Below are 15642 nucleotides of genomic sequence, written 5' to 3'. Positions count from 1 at the left end.
TTTCTTTTTAAAACGTCTGGATTCTGGGAAAGATCACAGTTCTAACATGATTTTCCTCTGTGAAGGAAATGGGTGGTTAAGATGTTGGATATATAAATATAAAATAAATAAAGATAACCAGAAAGACTGCAGGTAGTCCTCAACTTACAGCAGTTCATTTAGTGACCATTCAAAATGACACCAGCACAGAAATAAGTGACTTATGACCATTTTTCACAGTTACAACCTTTGTAGCATCCTTGTGGACATGTGATCAAAATTCAAATGTTTGGCCATTGACTCATATTTATGACATTTGCAGTGTCCCAGGATCAAGTGATCCCCTTTTGTGACCAAAAGTCAATGAGGAAGCCAGATTCATTTAACAACTATGTTACTAACTTAAAACTACAGTGATTTGCTTAACAACTGTGACAAGAAAAGTCGCAAAATGGGGAAAAACTCACTTAACAACTGTCTCGCTTAGTAACAGGCATTTTAGGCTCAATTGTGAATGTACGTTGAGGACTACCTGTATTTTAGTCTACCTGTATTTTAGTTCCAGTGGTGAATCAACTCTACTGGGTCCAACATTTTATTTTTAAAACAAAGACAGCCATAATTTTTTGGTGTAGTGATTCAAATCCAACAACTTGGTTGTTGCTTCATGAGAGCCACACACCCAAAGACTTATAATCTTTGACTTGGTGTTTATTACGTGTATGCTGAAGTTTAAAGGTGAGGGTCACTGTGAGATAGAAAAGACAAATATTAGCTATTGATTTTAAGTATATAAAGAAACGTAAAGATCTTTCCTAGCCTTGTTCTCCCAGCTTGGCTCCAGTTGATGTCTTCTCTGATTCTTCAAACATTTCCAAAATGTCTCTTTTGATTTCCTTCTTCATCGGCATTCAGATGCTTCACTCGGTGGTTCCTTCTCCACCTTTTCACTTTCTTCCCTCAATGTGCAATTCTTTGCAGGTAAAAGTTGCTGCAGAAATGGCTCTAAACAAACTCAATGCACATCGGAAAGAAGGCTACGTTCTTGGCCTCCAGCGCATTTTTGATGTCCATGAAATACTCCAGGTAAAATCTCCCTCTTCTATTGACTATTTTCTTTCCTACAATTTGATAGCATCCATCTTTAAAGATGTTATATTAAACTAGGGCTATCTGCACTGGTAAAAAAAAACCAAAAACAGACAGCCATTCATTGCCAACCAATTCTTTCCTTTATCTGCTAGTCATCCTGATTCTTCCAAACTAGATTTGATGGATCTAATAAATTGAGTCTATGGAGAGAAGGGGAAGCCACTATTTGTCCTACACCCTCTGTTGTGCATTGTTACCATAATACTGAATGAATCAACTATCTTCAATAACAGATCTTAATATCCCTGACTATTTCCTCTTTTCTTTAATGAGACAGGGCTGTACCAGTGGTGGTATTCAGCAGGTTCTGACCAGTTCTGGAGAACCAGTAGTAGAAAATTTGAATAGTTCAAAGAACCGGCCAATGCCACCTCTGACTGGAGATTTTACAGTATCCTTCCCCTGCCACACCCACCAAGCCATGCCCACAGAACTGGCAGTAAAAAAAATTGAATCCCACCACTGGGTTGTACCTCCCCTAGATCGTTCAAGTAAAGCTGATGTGACCAGTTGTGGCTATAATGGCTATTCCCCAGGTTTCAAATAAATCTTTTGCCCCAGGCGTAAATAATTTGGAATAAATGGTTACAGAATTACAGAATAGAGTTGAAAGGGACCTCAGAAGTTTTCTAGTCCAACCCCCGACTCAAGCAAGAGACCCTATACCATTTCAAACAAGTAGCTGTCCAGTCTATTCTTAAAAACTTCCAGTGATGGAGCATCTACAACTTCTGAAGGCAAACTGTTCCACTGATTAATTATTTTCACTGTTAGGAAATTTCTCCTTAATTCTAGGTTGCTTCTCTCCTTGATTAATTTCCATCCATGGTTTCTTCTCTTGCCTTCTGGTGCTATGGAAAATAAAGTTGACCCCTTTTCTTTATGGGACTCTTCAAATACTGGAACACCGCCTGATGATTCTATGGACAACTCTGTTCCATAAATGTTTCAGCATTCAAAGCTCCAACATGTTTCGGTGTCTTCCTTCCAATCCCCACAACTTGTACAGAATCAGTGACCTGCCTAATCACTTAAAGATACTCAGCAGCGATGGTGATGTGGTGTTCTAAATTCAATTCAAACAAGCCAGCATTAATAGGAAAAAGTTAAAAAGTGGTAAACAGACAGCTATCAGTTCCAAGGAAAAAAGAAAGGCCTTTCTTCTTGACCTAAATAAAAGTTCTAAAAGTTTTCTGGAAACTTCCCCTTTCATATATTTTGAAATGAAGATTGACGGTATTTTTTTAATGTACCATCTTACAGATTGTAATTTTTTAAAACAAAGTAAGATAATGATATTTTTTATGATGTCCAAACATCTCTTTTGGTGTTTCATAAAATAAATGTATATTTTGGAGTTGGGTGATTGTGTGCAAGTTGTGCAGGATTAAAGCTTCCCCTACAGGAGCTTAGTTTATGATCCCAACTCTTCCACATGGGAGTTAAAGAAGAAGAAGAAATCAATCTCCGTTACAATCAGAGCCAGATGACTGACTGCACATCCCATGGACCATCCCTGCTCATCTTCTAACCAGACATTGCTGGATTCATCAGAAGGGTGGTTGGTTTCCTGACACTGAGTGAAAGTGGGCCTTTTTCTAAATGGTGACTTGAAGGTTAATTTAATTCCAGGTAATATACCTATGGCGACTGACACATTGTTTTCCCTTTTCAAAAGTTTTTCTTTGTTTATCCATAGTGGATGGGTGGTTCTCTTTTCTATGTCACCTTGGATGTATTAGAAACTGAATGCCATGTCAAGAGCAGAAAATTGTGGAAAGAGTGCAAAATTAGAGATGCGCATGAAACAGTAAGTAACAGATCTATTTAGTTTTTAAAAACTACCAACCGGGATTGGAAGGAAGTCAAATCTGGGTTTTGAACTGGTTTGCAAAGGAGGTTGAGGGTGTCACTCTACCCACTTTATTTTATTCGTTTTATTTGTTTGTTTGTCAAACATGTACAAGATAACAAGTGTAAGTATGAACATAAACAAGAACAAAGGAAGTAAATACAGATAAATGGGAACAGTAAGACAGGGACAGTAGGCACGCTGGTGCATTTATGCACGCCCACTGTAAGGACCTCTTAGGAATGGGGTAAGGTCCATGGTAGACAGTTTGAGATTGAAGCTGTGACAATGGGGTTGAGGTTGTAACAATGGAGCTGGGTAAGGCGTTCCAGGTGTTGACCACTCTGTTGCTGAAGTTGTATTTTCTGCAATCGAATTTGGAGCGGTTACCTTGAGTTTGTATCGGTTGTTTGCCTGTGTGTATTATTGTGGTTGAAGCTGAAGAAGTCATTGACAGGCAAGATGTTATAGCAGACAATTTCGTGAACTATGCTTAGATCGGACTGTAGGCAGCACAGTTCCAGATTGTCCAGGCCCAGAATTTCAATCCTGGAGGCATAGGGAATTCTATTGTGAGTGGAGGAGTGGAGTATTTTTCTCGAGTTGTCATCGCATCACAATAAACATGTCTCTTTGGAATATCCTTCACCACTTCTTTACTCTTTCCATTGGTTCCTCTTAGCATGTGGGCACATATACAATGATTCCCTGCAGTGAGCTGCTGCTTCCGATCCATAGTAGAAAAATGGGGCTGGACAAAATTGCAGGAAGAAATGTAGGAACTGTAGGGATATGAAGAACAAGAAATGTAGAAAATTTGACTCCCCTCATTTTGGAAGGAATGTAAACTTGAGTCTAATGTGTGAAAAAGATACAGCATTTGATTATGTATCATGGAATGATTGGTAAAAGAAATGGGTGGCACTAACACAAACTATCTTTTCTTGTTCCAGGTCTATGGCCAATGCAAAGTAATAATTCATTTCAACAAGAATTCAAATCATTCACAACTATACAGTTATGACTGTGTTTTACGCCCACGTATGTATTTTCCATATTTTCCTACCTATACTTTTGCAAGAAAAATCTACCCAAGCACGTATAACTGTCAATTGCAGCTTTACAAATTTTCCTATAGTATTTTAAAAAGTAGATGCAAACGTTAAATTTTTAAGACTTTGTTTCTGACTTCAGGATATCTGGAATTTCAGTTTGCCCGACTTCTCAACCAAAGGTGCTCTTTGGCCCAATTTAATTTTCTATAAATTTTCACCTGGCTCATATGCATTTTGCATGTGTAGTTTCTCACAACTTTTTAAAATTCTAATGAATTGTTGTCCATTTTTATTTTGTACACTTTGCACTTTGATACATGTGTATTTCTGTTCAGATTTTTGGGTGTGCAAAATTTACCATCAGAGTAAAAAAAATGTGATGATCTTCATGTTGTTCTGATATTGCAGTAATTTTATAAAGTACAGATTTGTTGCACATCTACAGAAAAAAATCCTTGACAGAATAAATATGTTATCTCTTTGCATCTAATTCTAATGCCTAAATTAAACCATGAATCGGGGAATAGCAACTGAAATTCTCTCTCAAATTCAAACAATGAAACAAATATTTGTAATTAATCCAAGAATGGAGTTCAGATTTTTTTAATCTTCTGTTCAAGCCAAAATTACACTTTATGTTCAATTCATGAAGCCCTGTGCAACTTGGCAGCCTATAAAGGCCTATTGTATATAACCAGAGTCAGGTTGACTATAACATGTTGTAGTTCATTATCCTGTTTTCATATATCTTATTCTAATTTCCCCAAGATGGCTTTGTATGATATAATTTTTTCAATTACATGTACCTAAGTTTGAGGAAGAAACACAGATTTTGAAAGTATGAGGAATAATTGCTAAGCACCTGTAGATTGGATCATCCATTTAGACCAGGAGTGGAGAACTATGGCCCTTCCTTTCATGACTTGTGGACTTCAATTCCCAGAATTCCTGAGCCAGCCATGCTGGTTCAGGAATTCTGGGAATTGAAGTCCACAAGTCATAAAGGGTCCATCAGTCCCCACCTCTGATTCAGACAATAAGCTCATACAGTAACATGGTCAAGAGACTGAGAGGCTCAAATTTTCAATCAAATCCAAGTTCTCTGTGTCAGGGTTCCAAGTAACAGCCCAGACAAAATCAAAACTCCAAGGCAGGGGTCCTCAAAGTATAGATGTATTAGGCATGTCATATTGGCACAGCTGGTGAAAACCCGACTCTAACATTCCCTGGGTTTTCCCCACCCAGTTCAAACTCCAAAATTCTACCCCCCATTACATACAACCATCACATGCCCCAATCAGGTCTCTCTCCCCATCCCGGACATCTCCCATCCTCACCCCTCCAGGTGCTGGCGAGTGTGTCCTTGGTTCCCAGAAGAAAGAATGTTATTTTGGCTATATATCCCCCCAGTTATTGCTACTCCCCCCTCCCTTTCCCACAGCTCCATCCAGCTTCGCCGTGGCAACCAGAGGTGGGCTGCTAACAGTTCGCCCCAGTTTGGGTGAACCCATAGCTAATTTTATGGCTTTTAAATGACCAGTTCGGTGAACTGGCAAATCCCACCCCTGGCTGGCCCCACCCACCCCACCCCATCTCTCCCAGGAGTCCCCACGTGGCCCATTTTGGATGCCAGATAAGTGCAGGGCCTGTGTGGAGGCTTGGGGACGGCAAAAAATGGGCCTCCTGGAAACTCCAGAAGGCTGGAAACGGGCCCATTTCCAGCCTCCAGAGGGCCTCTAGAGCCTGAGGAGGCTGTTTTCGCCCTCCCGGAGGCTCGAGGAAAGCTTCCAGAGCCCAGGGAGAGCGAAAACAGTCTCCCTGCCATGGTACAGGAGGCCGATTAGGCCACGCCCACCATGGCCATGCCCACCCAGCAACCGGGCAGAGAACCAGTTGCTAAAATTTTTGAAGCCCATCCCTAGTGGCAACCCTGCAGATGTTTAAAGATGGCTCCAAGTTTGACACTCTGCACTTCCATTTGTGCTTTCATTTAAATATATGAGCTGAAATCCAATTCTATATTGGACCAATCTTCTAATTCAGTGTTTCTAAACCTTGGCAACCTTAAGGTAGGTGAACTTCAACTCTCACAATTTCCTAGACATAAGTGCTGACTGGGAGTTGAAATCCACCCTCCTTAAAGTTGCCAAGGTTTTAGAAACACTGTTCTAAATGTTTGCTATATCATTCTCTATAGTTTCTTCAGCTGCTATGGCAAAAATCTGCCCTGATTGTCCAACCTCTGGAGATCCTTCTGAAGCCACATTTTGGGAAACAGCAGCTGAGAGCCTGGCCAAATTCAATGCTGAAAGCAACCATGTTCATTATTTCACCATCCTCAATGTCACCAAAGCCAGATCACAGGTAATACTGAAACTTCAAAGCTGCATCCTTGGTTTGGATGGAACAGATTAATTCTTGTAGCAATTCCCAATCTGTCATCCTTCAGATATGTTGGTAATAAAACTAAAAGAGTTGTGGAGGTAATAGTGCCTAAACTTCAAAGAAAACCAGATTAGGAAATGCTGCTTTATTGGTAAGCAAGTCTACCTAGCCACCAGTCATAATTCCCAATTCTAAGGACAGGTATTCTTCAATACTATTTATTGGGCAGAAAACTACCAAAACTACTAGCTAAGAAGGGTAAGGCTGAGCTGATACTTGGATGGGAGACAGTTGCAAAAGTTCTCAGAGTTCTCAGAAAATATCTTTGGCGAAGTAAGTCATTCATTTGCTTGCTTATTTGTCAAATGAATATGCCACCCATCTTGCTGTAGGACTACTCTAGCCAATTGACAACAGTAAAACAGAAAAAATAATAATAAAAATATAAACATAACAATAGCAAAGCAACGAAACAATAAAAATAAATAAGTTACTTTCCTAAAAGATTTTTTATATGTTTGTGTGTTGTGTGTTTATGTTTTTGGGAGAATTAATAAAACCTTGCAGAAATATAGAATGAGAATAATGGTAACCAAGTCAGAAAGAAATAGATGAAATAATAATAGTGAAATTGAATAAGAGTAAAGAGAAGTAAAGAGAAACTGGATAAGAGGTATTTGTATGCTCATATGGAAATGGTTTAAAATAGAATTATATTGTATAAAATAAGGTTTTATTTGACTTGTAAAATTTATAATGGAAAAAGGTTCAAGTATGTAATGGTTAATGATGATTTGTTTGTCTTTAAAATTAATAAAATTTGTTTAAAAAAAATGAGGAAAGGGCAATAATATGAATTAAAAGATGGGTGGGGAGAGCAGGAATGCACAGGGGAGATGAGGTCAGCTAATTCGTCAAGTAGCCCTCTCCACTGTGGTACAGTGTAGTCCTCATCTTACAACAGTTCATTTAGTGGCCGTTCAAAGTTACAACAGCACTGAAAAAAAAGTGACTGATGACCCCTTTTTCACACTTATGACCTTTGTAGCATCCCCATGGTGTCAGCTGGTCTTCAAGATGTTCGTATTCCCGAGATACAAACCAAGAAATACTGATGTAGGCAGTTGTTTATTTGTACAAGTAACATACATCCCATCTGGTGATAATGGCTTGAATTCCAATCTAGGTTAGCGCTGGGACGTTTGCCTTCCAGCTCTCTTCATAGCATAACCCCACCCATCTAATCGCAGCTACCTCCTCTAGACCACCCTATTCTAATTACCCATGTATTCAACGTTTCCTAATATGGCTAATTAGCTACTTAGGCTGTACTCCCATGCCATAGCCTCAAACGCTCCTGCATTCTCCTTATCGCCGATCCCCTCTACTTCCCTGAACACCCTGTAACACCCGATGCATCAATCCCTCTCCCCCCGCACTACAGCGGAGCGCCCCAGCCACGCCATGTGGGAATTCCCATTCAGCCTCCCAGGTAGCAGTGCAAGGCATCGCCCTAGGGAATCCCCATTCCGCATCCACTTCATCGCAGGTGGAAGGGATCTCCGATTAGCGTCTTTTATTCTTGTATGACTGGTGGGCGTAGTCGAATATGGAACCCGACACATGGTCCCCTGATCAAAATTCGGACACTGGGCAACTGACTTGTGTTTATGACAGTTGCAGTGTCCAAAGGTCATGTGATCTCTCTTTGCGACATTCTGAAAAGCAAACTCAGCGAGGAAGCCAGATTCACTTAATAACTATGTGACTAACTTAACATTGTCAAGCCCTGCAGTGTGTCAACTCTGGAATTCATTGTTGCCATAGAGTTCTGGAGAAGGAAGTGATGTATTGAATAGTTCTTAGGAAAAAAAAAATTATTATGAGTTATTAGTTCAAGGTCACAGAGAGTGGCGTAGCAGAGAATTGAGAATGCAGATCATTGGTTCCTGTGATTAATGAGGTGTAGAAAAGGGGGTGGAGGTAGGTGGAATTTTATGGGATGAGCTGGTAGGATTCCAGTACTGAAATTCCACCGGACGATGCTAGAATGTTTTGTTTCTAATAAAGCACTTTGAGATTATGTCGGTTCTCATAATCTCATAATCTCTTACTGTTTTGGAACGAAGGATTTCTGGATGTCTGACACAGTGATTCACTTAGCAACTGTGGCAAAAAAAAGTTGTAAAACTAGGACAAAATTCGCTTAACCATTGTCTCACTTAGGAACCCAAATTTTGGGCTCAATTGTGGTTGTACATCAAGGATTGCCTGTATTCCACTATTGGATCCCCAGGCCAAACAGCAGAGTCAGATCTTCAGATCCTTAATTGCTTTCACTTGGCAAGATTTATTTATTTATTTATTTATTTATTTGATTTGCCAATTGTTTACAAGATAATAAGTATAAATGTATACAGGTGAGGAACAAGGTGAAAGGAGATGTCTTTGAAATTACTTAGTATGTCTTTCTTGATCTTTTGGAGCATGCCAGTCTTCAGTTTGATGCTCTATGGATCGGTAGGACTTTAATTCCCATAACTCTTAGCCAGGTTGGACTTTGATTCCCATAACTCTCATGGAACCTGCTCTAACTTCTACCTGTGACTTTTTCACAGTGGGTTATTGGTCCTTCCAACTTTGTGGAGTACACCATCCAGGAGACCACTTGTCTCAAAAGCCAGCCGGTGTCCATCATCACTAAGTGTCCTCTGCTCCCACCCAATACTGCAGTGAGTATTCAGACATCTTGTACAAAGTCTGTCAGTACATTGCTTTTCCAGATCTAACAATTGAATAATTTGGGAGAAGCCACCTCTAATCCTATAGGTTGCATGAGTTAAGTAATCGCCTTATGCCATGCTAAAGCATATTAATTTGAAATAACTTCTTGTGTGAGTAAGGAACCAGTTTCTGTTAGCCTGGGATGTAACATATTGTATGAGTACGACCATTCTACATGAAGGATAACTGTTAGGTAGATATTAACATAGCTGGAATTAATCTATTTGAAAAGAAATGGAAGAAACAGAAATAATTCCACAAAGAATAAGTAGAAGTTGTTAAATCTAAAATTAGATTGGGTAGAGATGGACAATGATAAGGTTAGAACCCCTTGCAAAGGAATTCTCATATCATCCCTTCAAGGATCCAGAAAAAGGTATCAAACTCACCTTATCATGGTGGTGTCACATGACGTATTGGGAATTTTTCCCCCTTTGCTAAACCGGCCAGCACGTGACACCATCCAGCTCGCAGGCTGGGAGTTTGACAGCCCTGGTCTAGAGCAACTTGCTGTAGCCAACTCACCATGGCCATCTTGCTGCTGTCAACTCACCACAGGACAACTCACTGCAAGAACAACTCACCGCAGACAATTCCACATGGGATAACTCAACATGATACTGGTTATCTGCCATTGTTTCTTTGACATTATTTCCATTGACAGTTATCGTGTTATCCCGCATGGAATTGTCTGCCGTGAGTTGTCCCATTGCAAGTTGAACGTGGTGTGTTATCACATGGCAATTGGCCACAGTGAGATGCCCGTAGCAAGATGGCCAGAGTATGCAGAGTGCAGTGAAACGGCTGTGGCGAGATGGCCACGATGAGTTGGTCATAGCGGATTGTCCCATTCCATCTCTAGAAACCTGGCTGTCCAACCATTGCATGATAATCTCTAGAGATGCAATACATATGATTCAAGGAAGCAGGCTGTTCCATCTATACAGTATCATTTGGTATTCTTTAAGCCAACTTATAAATCATAATGTTAATTATAATTTGCCAGGGCAATTCTTCAAGAACTAAAATTATATATCAATAAGAATACAATAATTCAAATAACGGTTTCATTTCTGTGCCACCTGAAAATATTTCCGTCTTCCGGAAAACTATTCAACCACTCCTAGAACAGTTGGATCAGACCACTTTGAAAGGAAACGGAATACTTTGGCATTCCCAAAATATTGTGCTATGTTCACAAGTAGAGAGGAACTGATGAATAGCCTCACAGAACAGGAAATGTACATTGGCAGTACAAGAGTAGTAACAAAATGTACCTTCACTTCAAATTAAGAATCAGTTTTATTCCACACTGAAAAACCCTATGCTAGGCATGTAGCTCAGTTTCTATAGGCAAAAGAAATTAGAAAAAGAAAGAATTTCTGTTTCTAACAAGCATAGCAACACAAATTTAGGGTTGCCATGCCGGGTTCATCCACTCTAACTGGAGCACAAAAACAGTTACTGTATTTTTCGCACTATAAGATGCACTTTCCCCGCCAAAAAAGTGGGTGGAAATGTCAGTGCGTCTTATAGAGTTAATGTTGCTGAAGCGCCACCCACCTGCCAAACCCCACCCTTCGGTCTCTGCCTCCCAGCAATTTGCCTCCTTGAAGCGAACAGCAAACAGCCTGGTCAGTTTCAGCACAGCCTGATTTAGCACAAGCAACTGATCGGTGGTTGGATCGGTCTCCTGGAATATCACCAATCAGCTGTTACAGGCTGCAGAGATCGCCAATCGCTGCCGCCACCTATTGCCACCTCTGCGCACCCCATTTTTGGCCTTTGCCCATCCCATTTTCGCCCCGTTCCAGGCGCCACTGTGCTGAAACTGACCAGGCTGTTTGCTGCAAGGAGACAAATTGCTGGGAGGCAGAGGCAGATTTTTTTTTCCTCGTTTTCCTCCCCAAAAGCTAGGTGCGTCTTATGGTCTGGAACATCTTATACAGAGGTGGTATTCAGCAGGTTCTGACCAGTTCTGGAGAACTGGTAGCAGAAATTTTCAGTAGTTCAGAGAACCAGCAAATCCCACCTCTGACTGGAGATTTTACAGTATCCTTCCCCTGCCACGCCCACAGAACCGGTAGTAAAAACAATTGAATCCCACCACTGGTCTTATAGTGCAAAAAATACTGTATTTTGAGGAGGAGAAATGGCATGCCGACCATAGACAGTAACGGATACAGAACATTTGAAGAACAATATGTATTGCTGTCCTACTGCATATTCAAAACATCTGAACAACTTAAACCTTTTGAGTTTGTTCCAGTGGTGAGATTCAAATTGTTTTACTACTGGTTCTGTGGGCGTGGCTTGGTGGGTGTGGCTGGGGAAGGATACTGTAAAATCTCCAGTCAGAGGTGGGATTTGCCGGTTCTCCAAACTACTCAAACTTTCCGCTACCGGTTCTCCAGAACTGGTCAGAATCTGCTGAATACCACCTCTGGTTTGTTCATTTTTTGATGAAAAATTTCTCTTTTGTTTTAGGAGGCAGGCCTATGCAAAGGCTCTGTGGTAAACAGTCGGATTGAAAATCGGAAATTTGTCACTGTAAAATGCCATTTCTTCCCACACCTGGTAAGTTCCTCAGACAGCTATCATCTGCAAAAAATATTCATTCTCCGTTTGTTAAACATGGTTTACTTTTTAAAATCACTGACTGAACTTTACCCAACACACCAATCGATTTCTCAGTTAAATAATAGCTTTAAAAAATCCCTAGTTAAGACCTCGCTGGATTAAGCAGGTAGAAGAAGATCGGTTTAACAACGTTACTGTTAGTTGTTTTTACTGTAACGCTCTTGATTATATTTCAATTTTGGATTCCTACCTAAAACCTCTGAAGTGAGGTGGTTTCATAACTCCTTAAATAAGATACAATAATAAAATAATGAAATGAAATAAACAAATAGAAATAGAAAGAACTGAACAACATCCCCCCTCAAAAATATAAAATGCATAAATAAGTTCATAGGTAGTATTCAATTTTTTTTACTACTGATTCTGTGGGCGTGGCTTGGTGGGTGTGGTGTGGCTTGGTGGGTGTGGTGTGGCTTGGTGGGCGTGGCTTGGTGGGCGTGGCAGGGGAAGGATATTGTAAAATTCCCATTTCCACCCCACTCCAGGGGAAGGATATACTGCAAATTCCCCATTCCTTCCCCACCCCACTAACCTGCTTTCCAGCTCCATTCTCCTGTGCAGGGCAACAAAAGAAGACCCAGCCGATCAGCTGGCACTCTGATCAGCTAGGACTTGGGAGCAGGGGTGGGATTCAAATTTTTTAACAACCGGTTCTGTGGGCGTGACTTAGTTGGTGGGCGTGGCTTGGTGGTCATGTTATTGGCTGGGCGTGGCCAACTCAATATCACTCACATCTCCTTGCCTGGCCTCTCATGACTGTGGGGATGCTGCAACAGTCATAAGAGTGAAAAATGGTCATAAGTCACTTTTTTCAGTGCCATTGTAATTTTGAATCGGCACTCCACACAAGCAAAGTACTAGCAAAGGAGGGGAAAAAAAACTCCAGAGAAGTTCCTGAGACAGGAAATCTAGTCTTGCTAATAATGTAATAAGGGTTAACGGAGAGGCAGTTTCTGTGAGCAACACCAGAATGTTTCCTTCCTGCCTTCGTTACAGGATTAGGCCAGGAATTTCTTCTAACAACCGGTTCTCCAAACTGCTTAGAATGTTAACAACCAGTTCTAGCGCATAGGTGCGAACCGGTAGAATCCCACCCCTGCTTGGGAGGCAGTGAATAGATGGGGATGGGGTCAACCAGAGGTGGTATTTACCAGTTCTCCGAACTACTCAAAATTTCCACTACCAGTTCTCCAGAACCTGTCAGAACTGGCTGAATACCACCTCTGAATTAAGGGTACCATGAGAGCATACAGTTGGAAAGATCTCACCTCAGCTGAATCCTGAGAAGTTATTAACACCAACTGTCTTGAATATTTCATAAAATAAGTAAGCACAATTTATGGGCCCCGATATAGATAACTCCCTAAGCCATTTTCTATATCTTTTGTCTTATTAGCCACCAGTTACAGATGAACAGACTCCACAGTCTGGGTCTGAACCTGGGCAGGAGGAACATCATGACGACGGTGAAAGACGCAGAAATCACCACGAAAAGAACAGACGCCATCATCAACGCTCCCATCCGCACCACCACAAACTTCATGGACATAAGCATGAAGACCAGGAGTCATACTATCCTCACCCCTCAGCTAACGTCACTAAGATACTACCAGGCGAAAACGAAATATTGGGGCGGGTGGTTATTTATCCTCCTTCAAGCAAGCATATTTCGCTACATTCCTTACCAGAAGTCCAGGAGCCCAAACCAACCTCTAAATCCAGGTTGACTTCTCAGTTTGAAGCCAGTCCTCAGTCAGTACAGTCAACCAGGCCAGCAATTCCTCCCTTCCCCAGTGGGTTTTCAGAATCACCATCATGCCCGGGAGACCTTGCGATAGAGATCAATGGCCTTCAACTGCCTTCACCCTCATAGGCCAAAACTTCACTAAAAACTGAATGGTGAAATCTAGCAGGATCTCATCAAATCTTCCTGTCAGCTTTGGAAGCCATATTAGCACCAGAAGCTTCCAAAGCTGCCACATTCTTGCGCTTGGGGAAATTGGGAGGGGGGGATTTCATGGAGCGTATGTAGTTAGACATAATAGCATTCTTCTTTACAGTCAAGGTCATGTTATTCCTGCACCTGGGTGAAGAGTGTCTAAGGGATGTCTCAAGTTGGGACGGATGGTGATTGGGGCATGTGATGGAATGATGGGTGCAAGGGATGGACTTGTATTTTTTTAATTATTGAAGGAAAACCTGGAACTCTCAGATTCAGGTTTTCCCAGATGTGCCAGTTTGACTTTTCCAATAAAAAGAAACTTTGAGGAAATGCCTGTCTCAGAGTTTTTGATTGGAGTCTGGTTTTGCTGGAACGCTGATATTTCCCATGCAAGCAGAAGCCTCTTGGTTTCCATTTTTGCTAGCTTAATGTTTTGTAGCATACTAAAAAGAAGTTTTAATTAACTTGAAAATAACAAAGGAATTTTGATTTAATTGCATAGGTCTTGCCACTAACTAACCTCCCTCCCACTCCTTCCCTTATTTTATACTAGTTATTATTCCCAAATATTTATGTCTCATTCCAGGAGATTGTGAATTCTAGTTCTACCTAGAATTGAAAACCAACTGGGTGATTTTGAGTCAGTCATTCTCATTCTCTCCCTCTCCCTCCCTCCCTCTTCCTCTCTCTTTCTCTCTCTCTCTCTCTTTCTCTCTCTCTCTCCCCCCAAACCTCCTCACAAGATTGTTGTTGTGGGGAAAAATAGGAAGAGGAAAATGGATAGGTTCATCGCCTTGAGTTATTTGTGAAAAATAATAAAGGTGGGAAACAAATAAAAAGATTATTTTTCTTTGCCCTGCTTTGTGTCTTGGCGATTTCAAACTCAAGTGAATATATGAGCTACATTATATGAAATGGGTCAATCAATGGGCAACATCTGTGCACATGCAAAAATGAAACAAATTTTAAAAATGCATTGAAACTGAAATGTTTATCAAGGAAACTCGATGTAAATTATGTTTCTACAGCCAACGTCATTTCTCTTTCACTGGTGATCATGTAACATAGCAATAAACAGTTGCACATGACTACTCTAGATCTATACATGAGGAGAATTGCAGATTGTTGTTAGAATTTTCATGAATAAAATACTGTCTGGATTCCATTATTGTGGGAAGTGGTCGATTATTTAATCATGCGATACTGAATAAGCAATTGGTTGCATGTACACAGCAGGATACAGGGTACTAGGGACGCGGTGGCTCAGTGATTAAGACGTTGAGCTTGTCGATCAGAAAGGTCAGCAGTTCGGCGGTTCAAATCCCTAGCGCCGCATAACGGAGTGAGCTCCTGTTACTTGTCCCAGCTTCTGCCAACCTAGCAGTTCGAAAGCATGTAAAAATGCAAGTAGAAAAATAGGGACCCCTTTGGTGGGAAAGTAACAGCGTTCTGTGTGCCTTCAGCATTTAGTCATGCCGGCCACATGACCACGGAGACATCTTCGGACAGCGCTGGCTCTTCGGCTTTGTAACGGAGATGAGCACCACCCCCTAGAGCCAGAAATGACTAGCACGTATGTGCAAGGTGAACCTTTACCTTTACACAGCAGGCTACTTCATAAATCATGGTTCAAAAACCCAAGTAGTTAAAGACTAAGAAATATCATTATGGTGCAACCCATTGTACAGATTCTGCCTCAAATGCAGGGGTGTCAAACTCAAGGTCCATGGGCTGGATCCGGCCCGTGGGGTACTTAGATCTGGCCCATGAGGTCACCCTGGAAACAGCGAAGGATTGGCCCATGGTGCCTCTGCCAGCAAAAATGGACTTCAGGAGGGCCGTGTTTGGTCCTC

At 41.1% G+C, this 15642-nt stretch overlaps 1 protein-coding gene across 1 annotated transcript; it reads left to right on the top strand.

Annotated features, from left to right (window-relative positions):
• Positions 1–799: 799 nt before the first annotated feature.
• LOC113422712 (fetuin-B-like) lies at positions 800–14954 on the top strand. The gene is made up of 7 exons (XM_026683834.2): positions 800–1065; positions 2831–2941; positions 3937–4024; positions 6236–6402; positions 9042–9155; positions 11695–11784; positions 13244–14954. The coding sequence occupies exons 1-7, from the start codon at positions 859–861 to the stop codon at positions 13718–13720; spliced, it is 1254 nt and encodes a 417-aa protein (XP_026539619.2). The 5' UTR covers positions 800–858; the 3' UTR covers positions 13721–14954.
• Positions 14955–15642: the final 688 nt, after the last annotated feature.

The sequence above is a fragment of the Notechis scutatus genome, chromosome 4 (assembly GCF_049901735.1).
Source record: "Notechis scutatus isolate UNSWTSFEM ecotype Mainland chromosome 4, rNotScu1.2, whole genome shotgun sequence".
NCBI classification, from domain to species: Eukaryota; Metazoa; Chordata; class Lepidosauria; order Squamata; family Elapidae; genus Notechis; species Notechis scutatus.
The sequence above is the reverse complement of the archived record's forward strand: the minus strand, read 5'-3'. Positions and strand labels throughout refer to the sequence as shown.